The sequence below is a fragment of the Panthera uncia genome, chromosome A2, assembly GCF_023721935.1.
Source record: "Panthera uncia isolate 11264 chromosome A2, Puncia_PCG_1.0, whole genome shotgun sequence".
In the NCBI taxonomy this organism is placed as follows: domain Eukaryota; kingdom Metazoa; phylum Chordata; class Mammalia; order Carnivora; family Felidae; genus Panthera; species Panthera uncia.
Window position 1 is genome coordinate 151,264,772 of NC_064816.1, and position 16,420 is coordinate 151,281,191.

At 40.7% G+C, this 16,420-nt stretch overlaps 1 protein-coding gene across 1 annotated transcript; it reads left to right on the plus strand.

Annotated features, from left to right (window-relative positions):
• Nucleotides 1-8,843: 8,843 nt before the first annotated feature.
• On the plus strand, nt 8,844-16,206 carry PIP (prolactin induced protein). Its single transcript, XM_049642025.1, has 4 exons — nt 8,844-8,938; nt 10,967-11,075; nt 15,365-15,479; nt 16,033-16,206. Exons 1-4 carry the CDS (start codon nt 8,844-8,846, stop codon nt 16,155-16,157), a joined length of 444 nt encoding a protein of 147 aa, XP_049497982.1. The 3' UTR covers nt 16,158-16,206.
• Nucleotides 16,207-16,420: the final 214 nt, after the last annotated feature.

Consider the following 16,420-nt stretch of genomic DNA (forward strand, 5'->3'; position numbering starts at 1 on the left):
ATAGACACTTCTCCAAAGAAGACATCCAGATGGCCAACCGACACATGAAAAAATGCTCAACATCACTCATCATTAGGGAAATACAAATCAAAACCACAATGAGATACCACCTCACACCTGTCAGAATGGTTAACATTAACAACTCAGGAACAACAGATGTTGGTGAGGATGCGGAGAAAGAGGATCTCTTTTGCATTGCTGGTGGGGATGCAAGCTGGTACAGCCACTCTGGAAAACAGTATGGAGGTTCCTCAAAAAACTAAAAATAGAACTACCCTATGACCCAGCAATTGCACTACTAGGTTTTTATCCAAGGGATATAGGTATGCTGTTTCAAAGGGACACATGCACCCCAATGTTTATAGCAGCACTATCAACAATAGCTAAAGTATGGAAAGAGCCCAGATGTCCATCGATGGATGAATGGATAAAGAAGATGTGGTATATATATACAATGGAGTATTACTCAGCAATCATAAAGAATGAAATCTTGGCATTTGCAACTAAATGGATGAAACTAGAGGGTCTTGTGCTAAGTGAAATTAGTCAGTCAGAGAAAGACAAATACAATACGACTTCATTCATATAAGGACTTTAAGACACAGACCAGATGAACATAAGGGAAGGGAAGCAAAAATAATATAAAAACAGGGAGGAGGACAAAACATAAGAGACTCTTAAATATGAAGAACAGAGTTACTGGAGGGGTTGTGGGAGGGGGGATGGGCTAAATGGGTAATGGGCATTAAGGAATCTACTCCTGAAATCATTGTTGCACTATATGCTAACTAATTTGGATGTAAATTAAAAAAATAAAATTATTTTTAAAAAACCCTTGAAAACCCACTTCAGTGCAGGGTTACCATATCTTTAGGCTTGTTTTCAACCATCTTCCCGGATATCTCTTTAGCATTCAGGTTTCACTCAAACTGTTGATCCCCAAGAATTTAGCCTTTAACCAATGAATTTTATGATCTCTATACCATTGATGGCATCTCAGAATTTCCTACAGGGCTTTATAAAAATACCACATTCCTATGTCATTTCATGAAACTTCTAAATCAAAACTGTTGGGTCCAGAGTCCAGCAATCTGTTTTATTTTTATAGCTACACCAGAGATTTGGATACAGCCTGCCTAACACTGGCCTACTGGCCTACACTGGCCTACATAGAGGTCACCAGCTTCTCCTTTGGTCTACAAAGTCTCTGCCAGACTTAGGTTCTTCTGGGCCTGAGCCATTCAGACTTCTTCCTTCCTGCTATGACCTAGTTATACCTTAAACCTCTGCTCCAGGCTCCCCCACCTAGGTACTCTCCAGGTTCCCATCCCCATGGATAATGTAGGTCTGAGGTTTTCATTCATTCATGAACAGATACCTTTGTATAACTCAATGTGAGGAATAGTTTTCTCAACCTTGGGCACTAAAATCTCTGCTAACTGGCTGATTAAAAATGTGGCTATATAAGAACATCTTTGTAACATCAACATTGGAGTACCATATGTGATGGAGGTGATGAAAAAAATAATAATTTGAGAGGAATTTGAACACTGCCAAAAGATATGTGTAAGTATAATGGCCCAGAGAGGGGGAAATGTTAGCCAGTCAAAAAATATGGCATCCTGGGCAAGGAGCAGCACAGGGCTTATGTTAAACCGTTCTGACTCTTGCATCACTAACCCAACAGCAATAGCACATGAATGGGAGCTGTTGTTACTCCAAGGGAAGGTCAAGAAGATTTAAAATCATCCTGAACCAAAATATAACACGTGGCAGTTTAAATTCCTTCTTAATAATTGAAGAGTGAACAGGTGAAACATAGTCTGTGGAGTGCGAAGGTACCCTATTCTCACACAGTACCAGACATAGAATCCTGAAAGGTCATTGCCACACTCAGGAAAATGTAAATCCTTGAAGCATACCAGTGCCTTGACTTAGTCAATAGCCGGGTGGAATGTTTTAGTCTGTGTGAGTCAGGTGCGTTGAGAACAACAGCTTACACTCTTTTAAAAAATCTGCAAGAAGAAATCTTGCTGAGTCTAGTAAAATATTCATAGAAGCACAAATTTCTACTGACAAATAAGCAGATACTCCTGATTTCATTACCAAGGGACATCTCCTCATTATTCAGGCCTACAAACTCCTTCCCACTTCGGATCCTGTAACACCAGCCACTACTAAATATTTGACCAGGGGCGCCTGGGTGACTCAGTTGGTTAAGCATCTGACTCTTGATTTCCATTCAGGTCATGATTTCACGTTCTGTGAGATCAAGCCCCGAGTCGGGCCCCGCACTGACAGTGCAGAGCCTGCTTGGGATTCTCTGTCTCCCTCTCTCTCTCTCCCTGCCCCCCACTCCATTCATGTGCTCTCTCTCAAAATAAAAAAATAAACTTAAAGAAATAAAGATTTGGCCAAACATCCAAATTTGAGAAAGGCTCCAAAAAACCGTTTACTATAGTAACTATTCTGGTTCCAACTTCAGATAAATTCCCCCAGTATATTTTCTTCATGAAAATTAAGCTACATCCATGTGATGAAAGTACATGCTTCAGTTGAAAATAGTAATAAATGCCATTTTTGAGCACTTAACATGAAAGGCAAAGAAATTAGTACAGAATCACACTGCTTGCTAGAGGCACAGCTAGGCTTTACACTCAAGTCTACCTGATGTTAAGACCTGTGTTTGCGACTACTCTGCTACTTTGCCTACTTCCAAATGAGGAATAATTTATAATTACATGGAAAATAATTACATAGGTATTTCACATTGGGTGTATATAAACAGGAAATAAGCTTGTGAAAATGGCCTCATTATCGTTAGTCCTTAGGTAAATACAAATAAAAACTACAATGAGATTCAGTTACACACATTCCAGAATAACTAACAACAACAACAGCAACAACAAAAACAGACAAAATAGAGTTGTGGGCGAGGATGCAGAGTGACTGGACTTCATACATACCGCTGGCTGGATGAATATCGGAAGATTTTTTTGGCACTAGCTAAAGATGAACAACTGGTACCCTATAAACACTGGATGCCTCATGACCAGTCAGTTCCATTCCCACTTGCAGTCAATTCTGCAATAACACTCATTTTGAAAATTTGAATTTGTTTCAGTTTGATTGATTTATTAGGGAACAATTTGCACATTGTTCCCCAATGGGTGGCTCAGTCGGTTGAGTGTCCGACTCTTGATTTTGGCTCAGGTCATGATCTCATGGTTCATGGGATTGAGCTCAGTGTGGGGATGTGCACTAACAGCACAGAGCCTGCTTGGGATTCTCTCTCTCCCTCTCTCTCTGCCCCTCCCCTGCTCACACTCTCTCTCTCTCTCTCTCTCTCTCTCTCTCTCTCTCTCTCAAAATAAGTAAATAAACATAAAAAAAAAAAAGAAACACAAGATGGAATAATAGAACCTGTACCCAGCTGAAACAATCCACAAAGTAATACCCAAAATACACTCAAACATCCACCAGGTACCTCAGTCCACTGGGTGTGTTATCCTACAAAGTTGTATTTTATTATCTGTTTGTAACTACAACCTTTTCTGTATAAACAAACACACACTCAACATCCCAAATATATCTAAGTGTCCTGGTTCAAAATGCCAAGGACTACAAACAAAAAAAGACAATACTATTTATATGTGAGGACCTTAAAAGAAATCACCAAATCCTGTATAAGTGGCTCCTTTTAGTGCTCTTAGTTGCTGGTTTAGTGATTTCAAACATCACTATAATTTCCAAAGCCTTCAGCCCTTGGGGGAAACCACAAGTGCAGATGAGAAAGCCACAAAAAAGTTTCCAGCCATGATCCTAAAGTTAATTGAGGAGGAAAGCAACACACTGAAATAACAATTGCAATTTTGATGAAAACCTTGAAAGACCCACAATCCAAAGGCAAAAACAAAACAAAACAAAACATGCCCAAGTATTTAAAGGTTGTGGAAGATCAGAGGCCAATATCAAAGCAAGGAAAGTCACACCTACTCATATCTGGTGTTACAACCTTTCACCTGATTTCAGATAATCCTCTGCCCACCATTTCACAATAACCCACAAGCTACTACCTTCCACGATGAAATGTCATGTCTTCTTCAAGGTAAAGTATCATATTCATTAGTGTTTGTGTAGTTATCTGACATGTAATATTACACTATTTTTTAAACATTAGGTCCTTCTTTTTATTTTTTGTATCACTGACAATATTTTTTAGTATTATGTGCTCTTTCAAGCACACACATAACTTCATAGAAGCTAGAGGGCGAATTATGTACCATACATTAGCTTCCAATTGCTGCTGTAACAAATTATCATAAATTTAGTGGCTTAAAACAACACAAATGGATTATCTTACAGGTCCAGAGCTCATAAGTCCTAAATCAAGGTGTCAGCAGGTCTCTGTTCCTTCTGGAAGCCCTAGGGAAGAATCTGTTTCCTTTTCCAGATTTTAGAAGCCACCTATATCTCTTGGCTTGCAGCCTCTTCCTTGTATCTCTCTGACTTCTGCTTCTGTCATAATATCTCTTCTCACTCTAACTCTCCTGACTCTCTCTTTCTCTTATAAGAATTTTTATAATTACAATGGGCCGACCCCAGGTAACCCAGGATAATCTCCCCATCTCAAGACCCTTAATTTAAAGATATCTAGAGAGTCCTTTTTGCCATATAAAGTAACATAGAGGCTCCAGGGATTAGAACACAGACTATCTGAGGTGCCATTATTCTGTCTACTACTCAGAATATATCCTCCAAACTTAATATAAATAAGCTAAAATCAATAATTTTAAAAATCCTATATTTTTATCTTGATTATTGTGATAGTATATCACAGGTATATGCATATATCCAAAACTCATCAAATTGTGTGTTTTAAATATGTGAAGTTTTTTTATAGATGAAACATACCTCACTAGAGCAGTTAGAAAAATCTTATATTTGGAAAATAAGGCCTATTTCTTTTTTTAATTTTTTTTTAATGTTTATTTATTTTTGAGAGAGACAGACAGAGTGTGAGCAGGGGAGGGGCAGAGAGAGAGAGGGAAACACAGAATCTAAAGCAGGCTCCAGGCTCTGAGCTGTCAGCACAGAGCCCGATGTGGGGCTCAAACTCACAAATCATGAGATCGTGAGATCGTGACGTGGGCTGAAGTTGTTCGCTTAACCGACTGAGCCACCCAGGTGTTCCCAGACTACTTGATTTTTAACCCCAGCTCTGCCAGTTACTAACTTTGCAACCTTGAGCAATTTACTTTCTCTCTCTAGGCCTCAAATTCTTCATCCATAAAATGAGGATAATACTTAAGTTATATAATCTTTTTAAGCAATAGATGAATTAATATGTTAACCACTTAGCAGAGAATCTGACTTATAGTAAGCACTGTATAAATATTTGCTCTCATTGTTGTTTTTGCTATTTGAAGAAGCTGTATACAATAATCCTAGGGTATGTGATTCTCAAGGCAGTAGGAGACAAAAGGAGCAGAGCTCTACTTCTGCATCTTGTATAGCAGAAGGGAGGGTCGTATGTCAAAAGTACTCAGTGTACAAAAAGTGTTGAGAATGGGGAAACACCATGGTGTTGAATACAGTACACTGACAAGAGAGACAGGAGAAATCTCTAGTAGCTACCTTTAAGAGGAAAATGTGGGGATCAAGGAAGACACTAAGAAATGTGTCTGTGGACTATAATGTGTAAAACTTCTCCATACCCCCAAACTATAATTATAGTAAAGAACTTTTACATTATTCAAAACTTCTGAATCAAATTTGTATTTTTTTCATTTTTAGGTGTGTTTGCTTGGATGCTTTTTTTTTAATGTTTATTTATTTTTTAGAGAGAGAGAGAGAGAGAGCAGGGAAGGGGCAGGTAGAGAAGGAAAAAGAGAATCCCAAGCAGGCTCTGTGCTGACAGCACAGAGCCTGACGCAGAGCTTGAAGCCACAAACCATGAGATCATGACTTGAGCCGAAATCAAGAGTCAGACGCTTAATTGACTGAGCCACCCAGGTGCTCTGGATTCTTTTTAAAATCTATGGGAAGACAGAAATAGGTCTCATGACTGCCTGCTCCATTTAGGTTAACCCTATAACATACTTAGTTGTCCTCAATAAACAGAAACTAATATTAGAATTCTGATCACAGCCTATTAAATTTGTTATTTTGACTGCCTCCCCCATTATATTCTGTCTCATTCATTTCTGTATGCCCATCACCTTAAGCCTCTCTGTAAAGGTAGGTGCTTAATCAATATTTGTAGAATACATCAACTGAAGGAACTAGGTAGATGATGGGTAGAGAGATGAATTCATAAAAGAAAGGATGAATGCTAAGATTGTTACATCAACTTTATGGGAAAACACCCTAGAATGGTCAGCCATAGAAGATAAATGTGTACTTAGAGTAGGCCTTGTACTTACCTACTTTGGGACTCTATTAGTATTTGGGCATGCCTCATTGTGGCCTTGTCCTCACTGGTAGGCAATGGAGTAGTTAAAAGCTCAGGTTCTAGAGCCAGACTGCCTGCATTCAAATTCTGGTTTGTCCACATGTACCATAAAGTTAGTGATGTGAAGTCTTAGGGCCCCTTACTTACAACCTCTTCCAAAGCCCTGTGTATGTATTTCATATTTGAGAATTTGCATTCTATTTCTGAAACAGGCTCCCAATATTGTAAAACAAAACTTTCAGATTCTACAAAACGTGGATCCAACATTGGCTCCACCACTTACTGGCTCTGTGACTTGGGCTCAATATATTTATTTGCTATGTGCCTCCATTTCTCCATTTGTAAAATGGAATAAGCTGGCATCTACTTCATAGCATTGTTTTGAAAATTGAGTTAATACATGTGAAATGTTTAGCACAGTGTCAGGCACATAGTACACGTTCACTATGTATTGGCTTCTTTAACTCCCTTTTGTGGTCATTCCTTATCTCCCTCTTGTGTGAGCCCTGTCAGACCTAGGATCACCTTTCTCTTCACAAATTTAGCCTGTGGCAAGTTTCTCTTTAATCCTTAATCCCTTCCCCTTGCTCCCGTACATTCTCTTTTATGAGCTTCTTGAATTGTTTACAATCTGATTTTATCAATCTCTTTTTGTTTTTTGAAACCTACTGGACCTGTTCATTACTTAGAGGACACGACAATTTCAGCTTCATTTTTCTCCCCCTGGGAGCCATCTGCTAGATCAGTTTCCTGAACAACAGCATGGAGAAGATGATATTATTCTCAAGCTTTTATCATAAATAACATTCTAAACACTTCCCTGCATACCATCTATAGAACTGCAACAATTACTTACATTCTATCTTCCCTCAGAAAACTTGGTCTTTCCAGATATATTAAACCCCATGAATACTGACACCTCTTTGTCAACTGGGGAGACACATGGATTTTTGCTGGTGGACTTGCTTCATTCCTAAAACCAAGTTAAAACCGAGGTTTGCCTGATACTGTTCATCTCCATCCAGATCTTTGATGCAATGTGGGTAGGCATTGAAGAAACTATGTTACAGCAATCTATTGGCTTATTGGCCCCCAAATCATATCAGTTTCTAGAATAAATATCTATTGCTGATTTAGTCAAAATTACTTAACCAATATCTGCATACATTTACATCAAGCTAAAATACCCTGGAGTCCTATATTTGGACATACATGATGGAGTGAAAGATAAAATGTGGTCATTCCTACTAACCCTTAAGGCAGATTCACCATGTTCCATTATTCTGTGGATATCATTTTCCACAATACCCTTGACCAATGTGACCATCACTTTAAAAAATAATGATTTTTAAACTAATATATACTTAAATATCATCATGAAGTGCCTCTCCAAATTATGTTCAATAGACAATAATCTGTCTTATACCCCGGGATATTACCACCTAGTGAAGTGACACCAAAGAATGTTGAAGCCCAGCAAAAATGACATTAAGAATTCAGTACAACTTGCCTAGATGCCATATCTTCTCTACTCCACATTTGTCCTTCCCATCTGAAATGCCTGCTATATTGTGGGTTTAGAACCTGATTTCACCCCAAAGTTTCAAATACACTTGCAACCAATATGGGTTCCAACCCTTTCAACATTTATTGCCCTTTCCCAAACACCAGCTGTATTAGGATTCTCAAATAGAACCAATAGAGTGTGTGTGTGTGTGTGTGTGTGTGTGTGTGTGTGTTACAGTCTCTGAAATTAAGGACTCAACAATCACACACATCTTCATGTCACCCAGTTATATGGCCTTAATTCCCCATCATCCAGAGCAGCCCACCTCTAGTTTTCTCCTCTCTTATGATTGGTGGTAACCCCTAGGAGAATCCTAATCACCCTAGCAGCCCTACAAAATTTTTTGAAGAACATCTCCTCTTGAACTTACCATAAGGGGATAGCAAAAGTTTCCTACAGCTGTGATCTGAAACCTGCTACCCACAGCTGGGCTCTGCCTCTAGAGACTAGGGGAGCAGACTGTAGCTAAAGCTACATACAGCACGCATATGATTATGAGGGAAAAGAAAACATTTGCATAAGAGGGAAGAGCTTTTGAGGTCTTTTGAGGTCCTGGACACTCTGTGAAATTCTGACATACCAAGTAAACGAGGAAGGATAATCTCTTTTCTCAGACACTAACACTGTAGACGAATGTTGACTTTTTCCATAGGAAAACAAACTTCAGCTCAACAAGGAAAGATCGTGAGTGGGAAGGGTATTTGGGTAGTTGACCACAGGGATCCGCTTGGCAGCTCTCTCACTTGCTTGATCTGCATATAAGGAGGATGCTGGGCACCTGGGACTGTGTTCTCTAAGACGTCACATTCTGTCTCCTCCACCATGCACTTTCTCCAGCTCCTGTTCAGAGCCAGCTCTGCTGCCCTGCTCCTGGTTCTCTGTCTGCAGCTGGGGACCAACAAAGCTCAGGAAAACACGTGAGCCAAGCCTTTCTCTTCCTCACAAAAATCCTTTCAGGGAAGGATCTTATGTTAGCCTGAAAATCTCTATATCCTTTCCTGAAAACTTTTCAACTTTCCAGAACTCTGGTCCCAGAGACTCTCCTAAACCCCATTTCAAGTTCCACTTCTCTCCTCTTAGGAAGTCTCATAAACTATACTCATATTTCCACTGGGTTCTTCTAGGTTGTTCATGGAAATAAGTCTCCCAGTGTGCATATAGGCTATAAGTAACAATCAGTCTTGCTCTAGGGTTCTCATCCACATCCTGTCCATAGTCTACACCTTTGTCAGATTTCTGGTCAGTAAGCTTTACATTCTCACACCTTGCCTCCTAGAACAGCAGGTTTAGCAAGTCTGTGAGTTCTAGCGATAGCTTTAAGCAATGTTGGTAGGACTCACTAAAGGATCAGAGGCTCTGATCACTGATCCTTGACCCCATGGTCCAAGGTTGAGCCAGCCAAACAGCTTAGACATTCTTCCTATTCTGAAGCTCAAAGACAAAAGCAAGTACACACTCACCCACCACCTACACTAGGACCTGGGAACACAGGCTCAGAAGCCAAATTATTGAGGGTACATATTTGAAGGAAGCAGGAAAATTGGGGGAAATGAAGTAGGAAATGGAGCCAGGGTCTGGGAGAAGCAGGGACACTCAGCAAATCTAGGGGGTTTTCTCAACAAGAACAGGGTTTTGAATGCTGGGTTTTGGGACTGTGATTCTGATGGTACCCTCTGTGGCACAACCAGATGTCCTGTCCTGGAGTAAAACATTCAGAGTTTTGACAAGTTGGTAGAATGGAGCCCAATGTCCTAAGAAATTTTGAATGGGGACAGGTTCAGACACAGATATCACCCCATGTAGCCCTTTAGGGGGCAGCAAGTTGGTGAAATAAGCTGCACTAATTAGGGTGATCAGAATCCCTGTCTGCCCAGAAATTTCTCAGTGTTAGCACTAAAAGGCTGTCATCCCAAGAAGCTCCTCACTCCTGGGCAAGCTGATCTGATCACTCACTCTAGCTAAGCTGGTCATCTTATCACTCCTAAATTCATTTACAAATGAGAGGAATTTTGGAGGAATTTTGGAATTCCTGTACACTGAGCACTAGAGCAACTGGCACAAGAAATGCAATATCTCCAAAATCTGAGATGATTTACCATAGGAAAATGGGACTGTGAAGCATTGTAGCCAAAACCGTAAATTCCCTCCTGTCCCACCAATACCAAGGAGTTCAGCCAGGAGTTTCTGGGAGAAAGAAAGTAACTCTCCTAGTCTTGAACCCAGGTCTCCCTGATGAAGAAATCCTTGACTTCTCTCTGCTTCCATTTCCTTTTCCCATCAGATTGTGATATGTGGCTTAAAAGTAGGGTGGCATCTAAAGGCCTCAAACATGGCCATATGTCCAAATTCTCTGCAGTGCTAAAGAAATACAAATACCTAGGCCCCACCAGGAATCAAAGAAGGATGATCTCAAGGATGACTCTAAAAATTCCTCCAGTGCATTGAGATGTTTTTGGTTTAACACGATTCTGTCTACATGGAATTTTCTAGTAATGATGACTTGAGCCTCCCCCACCCCACATTAGTGGACAGTCAACAGAACCCGAAGGATTTTATTAAGAAATGACATGTAATATTATACTTTTATTCCTTTTTTTTAAATTCATTTTTTGTCAGTGGAAAGAAAGACAATGCTCAATTTTAAATAAAGCATCAAAGCTGCTATATTAAACAAAACAAAGTCTTGTAGAAAACAACCAAAGCAAACAAGGATCAAAAATTTCCAGGGGTTCTTCATTATTGCACTATATGCTAAGTAACTTGGATGTAAATTAAAAAATAAAAATTAAAAAAAGTCCAGGGGTTCTGACGCTCAGCAATTGATTCAGCTCTCATTATCCCCTTTGCTTTACACCTTCCCTGTTGCTTACGCTCTGCTCATTGTGTGCTCCTCTCGTGCACGGGACAGATCTCTGATCTCTACCCTCCTTCCCTGTTCCCCAAAGCGGTCGAAAAGTGATAAAAATGGAGGTACAGATGCCCCGCAGAGCAAACGCAAGTGAAGAAATCACTGTGAAGATGAATGTTAAAACAGAACTGCTAGAATGTATGGTGGTAAGTAGAGGCCTGGAGTAGGGGGTGAACTCAAGACAAATCTGACTCCTTAGTTATGAATACAATTAGATTAATCTCTCCCTTTAATATCATGCATTATACTTAATAATATGATGAACTGCAATCCTCATGCTCCCAATTCTCATATATACTTGATCCTCAGAACAATCATCAGACCTCGGGGCAGATTACTATTCTCATTTTACAGATAAAGGAATCTGATCCTGAGGTGTAGGAAGGAAGAGAAGGAAAGAAGGAATGGGTAGTGAAGAAAAGCACAGCTAAGAGGGAGAAGAGAGGAAAAGCTTATGAGCTGGGAGAGAAGTGGTAAGAGTTCCTCCAAGGTCCGGAAGATGATTGTTTGAGAGGAGAGGTGGGGATAGGGGGTTCTCACAAGGAAAACTGCAACCCCATCCAGTGCATTGAGGCAGGTGGGCAGAAGAGATATGTTGCACAGAACACAAGGGATAAGATTTGCTCCTTGGCAGTGAACTCTGAGCAAAGGCTGCGTTGACCCCCCTCCCTCTGCCCTTTTGCTCTATCGTCAGAAGTTCACTCCTGTTCCAGCCTCCTCTCCCCAACAAGGAGCCCACGCTGTCTTCTCCCCTTTCTCCAATTCGCAGTTGTGGGAGGGAGGTCCAATCCCTTTATTACATCAGAGGTTTTCAAATGGAAATGAGCATAAGTCTCACCTGTGCCTTATCACCAGCTGCTCTGGGCCACAAGGAGAAGGGACCCATGCAGGTTTAGGGCTTTTCCCCAGGGAAGAGTGTGTCCTTCTCTTCCCTGCCAGCAGTCTCCTCTCGTGTTGTCCCCCACACGCAATTGCCCCTTGTTAGCTACCTCTGTTCTATGGCCAAAACCCAGGCGTTTCTCCCCTGCCTCCTTCTAGAAGTACACTCTCTCAGGCAGCGCATACATGAGTTTCCTAACTCAAATTAGATTTAAGTACAATGATTAAAAAGAAAACAGAATTGGAAGTATGAGAATTGTTATTCCTTAAAATATATTCTAGAAATGGCCCCATATCTGTAAGAGAAAGATTTCTGATCACTGAGCAAAGAACAAAATGGCTGCTTTGTCAAATTTGTCTGTTCACAGTCCAAGAATGTGAATACTGCATGTTAGCTGGGGGTGGGAGGGAGGCCACATCATAATTTCTCAATTTTCTGTTTTGTTTATCATAACAACTGATGACAAAAAGAATGAGAATGTGTGCATAAAGGTCTTGTGATAATGGTAGTTCCTGGTAATGATAGATAATGAAAGTCTGTTTCCACCCCTGAAAAAGTGATAGGTGTAAAAAAATGTGCTTAATCAACAAAATCACACGTGAAATAATTTTGTGCTACTGTGATTCATAGGACTATGTTTTAAGAACAATGCTAATACATACAGAGAAAGACAGATACCATATGTTTTCACTCTTATGTGGATCCTGAGAAACTTAACAGAAGACCACGGGGGAGAGGGAGGGGGAAAAACATTACAGAGAGGGAAGGAGACAAACATTAACAGACTCTTAAAAACTGAGAATAAACTGAGGAGTGGGGGGAGAGGAAAGTGGGTGATGGGCATTGAGGAGGGCACCTGTTGGGATGAGCATTGGGTGTTGTATGGAAACCAATTTGACAATAAATTTCATATTAAAAAAATAATAAATAAAATAATAAAAGAACAATTTTTTAAAATAATTTTTAATGTTTATTCATTTTTCAGAGAGAGAGAGTGCAAGTGGGGGAAGGACAGAGAGAGAGGGAGACCCAGAATCCAAAGCAGGCTCCAGGCTCTGGGCTGTCACCACAGAGCCTCACACAGGGCTCGAACTCAGGAACCAAGAGATCATGACCTGAGCCAAAGTCGGATGCTCAACCAACTGAGCCACCTAGGCAATCTTTTTAAAACCTACCCAAGTACAAGGAATCTCATAGAATACATTGCAAATTAGAAAGAATTTTGTTAGTTCTGGTCAACCAATTTTTATTTGTAGCTTCCAATATAAAAAAATGTCTGGCTACAGAAACATCTTCAGATTTTTTTTAATTTAGGAAAATATAATTTTTATGTGTGAAGATTCTAATACCTAATCTTCATTTTCTAACAATTATAATGTTTTGCAAGTAAATTTTCGATCAAGTGAGGTATTAGGATCACAAATTTAAAATTAAAATAGATTATACCCTCAATCATGAATATAAAGATTGTATAATCTTTTAAGGTTGAAGAGAACTTGTAGCAAACCATAGTGCTTTGCTTAAACATTTGTGGTATGGGAGTGCCTGGGTGGCTCAGTCAGTTAAGTGTCGGACTTCAGCTCAGGTCATGATCTCATCATGGGTTTGAGCCTCACGTGGGGCTCTGTGCTGACAGCTCAGAGCCTGGAGCCTGCTTCGGATTCTGTCTCCCTCTCTGCCCCTCCCCACTCACACTGCCCCTCTCTCTCTCGCTCTCTCTCTCTCTGTCTGTCTTTCTCTCTCTCAAAAACTGAATAAACATAAAAAAAATTAAACATTTGTGGTATGGACCATTTTGTTGATCTCTTGAAGTCTAGGGAATGCTTATGAGGAAATTACTTTTAAATGTGTGAATAGGGGCACTTGGTTTGGCTCAGTCAGTTGAGCATCTGATTCTAGACATTAGCTCCGGTTGCAGTCCTGGGGTCGTGGAATTGAGCCCTGTATGGGGCTCCATGCTGAGTGTGGAGCCTGCTTGGGATTATTTCTCTCTCTCCTCTTGCCCCTCTCCCTGGCTGTTGCGCTTGCTCTCTCTCTCTCTCTCTCTCTCTCTCAAAAAAAATAATAAATAAATAAATGTGTAAATAAAATGCATTGGACTACACAGGAAAACTACCATATTGAAAAACAAGTGATAATGATTATTAAAAATAAACTTTTGACACGGTACTGTTTACATTACTTTATTGACATATTAGCTAAAAAGGCAATACATTTAAAATATAGACAAGTTAAAATTTATCTTATAAAGATGATCTACATAACGGTTCTTGTTGCTCAGCCTGAATAAGTAGCTCCAACTGTACATTGGTTTTGACAAGTGAATTCCAGTGGCCTCTGACTTTTTGTTTTGAATATTCAAGTGTTGAAAATTCTGACTCATTAGGATAAACTGTTGTAAATGTCATAAGATATAAACCCCCAGCAAGAGTTTGTTTCTTGAAAGAAATGCCAGGATCTCCAAAATATTCTGAGTAAAATTCCAATGGGGAGAAAGCTGGAGTTCACCATTTAGAGCTGACAAGCTATTTTAGTGCACAGTTTCCAGTTACCTGGGCAAGCTTCAGGAGATGGGCAGATGGCCCCAGCCATGACCATGCAACCCCGTGATATAATGTCCCTGTGTTCAAGGTAGTGATGGATTCAGATAATAGTTTGAGATATATAAACCTGTAAAATGGTATGAACACATCTGTTTCCCTTCGTGATAAAATCACACACACTGCAAATGCCACTGAGGATCATTGATGACATAGTGGGAGGAAATGTTCAATTTCAGTGAGAGGTTAATAAAATAAAGATACAATTTCTTTCCATCTGAGTTCACAGACTCAGTGAATTCTATCCACAGACCCCCTGGGTCCATGGACTCCAGGGTAACACCCCTTGCTGAACACTAACCAGACAAAAGCTTCCTGACGCTGCTGAAACTTATATATCAAGTTGCAAAGCCCTCTCAAGTTAAAAAAGGAAAAAGGAAATTTACCTTCAAGATTTCATCCGTTTATCTAACAGCCAAGTCTGGTAGGTGACTGTTTTCCTCTCACAACTGAGGAAAGAGAGACTGAGAGATGTCACTCCAATCATCAAAGGTCACAGAGTTGGGAGGAGCATAGTTCCAGGAGCAAGGTCCGGTTTTGGCCTCCACACCCAAGATCCAAGCTGTGGTAGCAGGCCATTCCTGAAAGCCCTAGCCAGGAAACCACAGCAAGCCTGCTCCTCAGATGAAGGCTGCCTCAGAGTGAGTTCTCCTTGCCCTGTCAATTCACTTACCTCTTCCCTTCGGAGCCCAGACCCATAGCACTAAAGCAGGACATGTTGCCAGAAAACCTTCTAACCTAGGCTTTAGCTCCTGAAAATGATAGACAAAAGAGGACTCCCCAGTGCTTCTGGTCTACATCTGTCCCTGCTCTTTGTGCATGAAAGATGTTCTCCTCCTCCTCCTCCTCCTCTTCTGCCTCCTCCTTTTCCTCTTTCATGCTCTCTTGTCTTTCTTTCCCTTTCCCACTCCCCAGACTAACACTGGGTCCTCTCTGCCCACTTCTTCCTCCCCAGATTACATCTTACCTCAGAAGCAACATTACAATCCAAGGTCCTTTTAATTATCGTTTCACCACCTGCCTCTGTAAGAATGCTCCAAGAAATTTCTACTGGGACTTTCACATCAATGGTAAGTATAGGGTGGGGCACCTGGGTGGCTCAGTCACTTGAGTGTCCGACTTGGGCTCAGGTCAGGATCTCACTGTTTGTGGGTTCAAGCCCCGCATCGGGCTCTGTGCTGACAGCTCAGAGCCTGGACCCTGCTTTGGATTCTGTGTCTCCGTCTCTCTCTGTTCCTCCCCTACTCATGCTCTGTCTCTCTCTCAAAAATAAATGAACATTAAAAATTTTTAAAAAATAGTAAGCATAGGGGTCATCCAAGTGAAGAACTATCTACTAGGGTAGGGAAATCATAAAGAGAAATGTTACTCCAGATATGAAACAGAATGTCAGGGCAGAAGGGTGGAGGGAAAGGAGGGAAGGAAAAGGGAGAGTGGATGGGGACTATGCCCGGGTCTGAAAGGTGAGGGGTTGTATGAGAAAAGCTAACAAGGGAGATATATTTGCAGATGACTGGGGGGAAACTGGGTCCCAATAGAGAGGTTCCTGAAACTAGTAAAAAAAGCCAGAAAACTGGAGGTTACAGTGTTATCAGAGAAGATCTTTGTCCTTGTCTCTTTCAGAAACTGCAAAGATAGCAGCAGTGGCCCAAATTACTGCACAACTAGATATCTGCCCCAACAATGAGGCAGTGGTGCCCTTGGGACAAAAATATATTTATACCATTGGGACCATAACCGTAGGCTGATCTTGGTGGAAGCCCTTGTCTGCCCCCGAGGATGGTTCCTCTACAGAAATTGGGCTGGAGTATCTGTTGTGGTCTGTAAAATAAACTTCTCATAAGCTTCTCTGTTTTCTGTGTCTTCCCTTCCAAATCTGTCCCAGAGGAGCCTCGGAGCACCCAGAATATCTGGAACTTTGTTCTTTCAAAGAACTGTTACTGAAGAGAGTTTATGGTTTCTCATTGTCCATTGGTATGAAGAGGGAGAGATGAAGAAATAGAGACAGGTC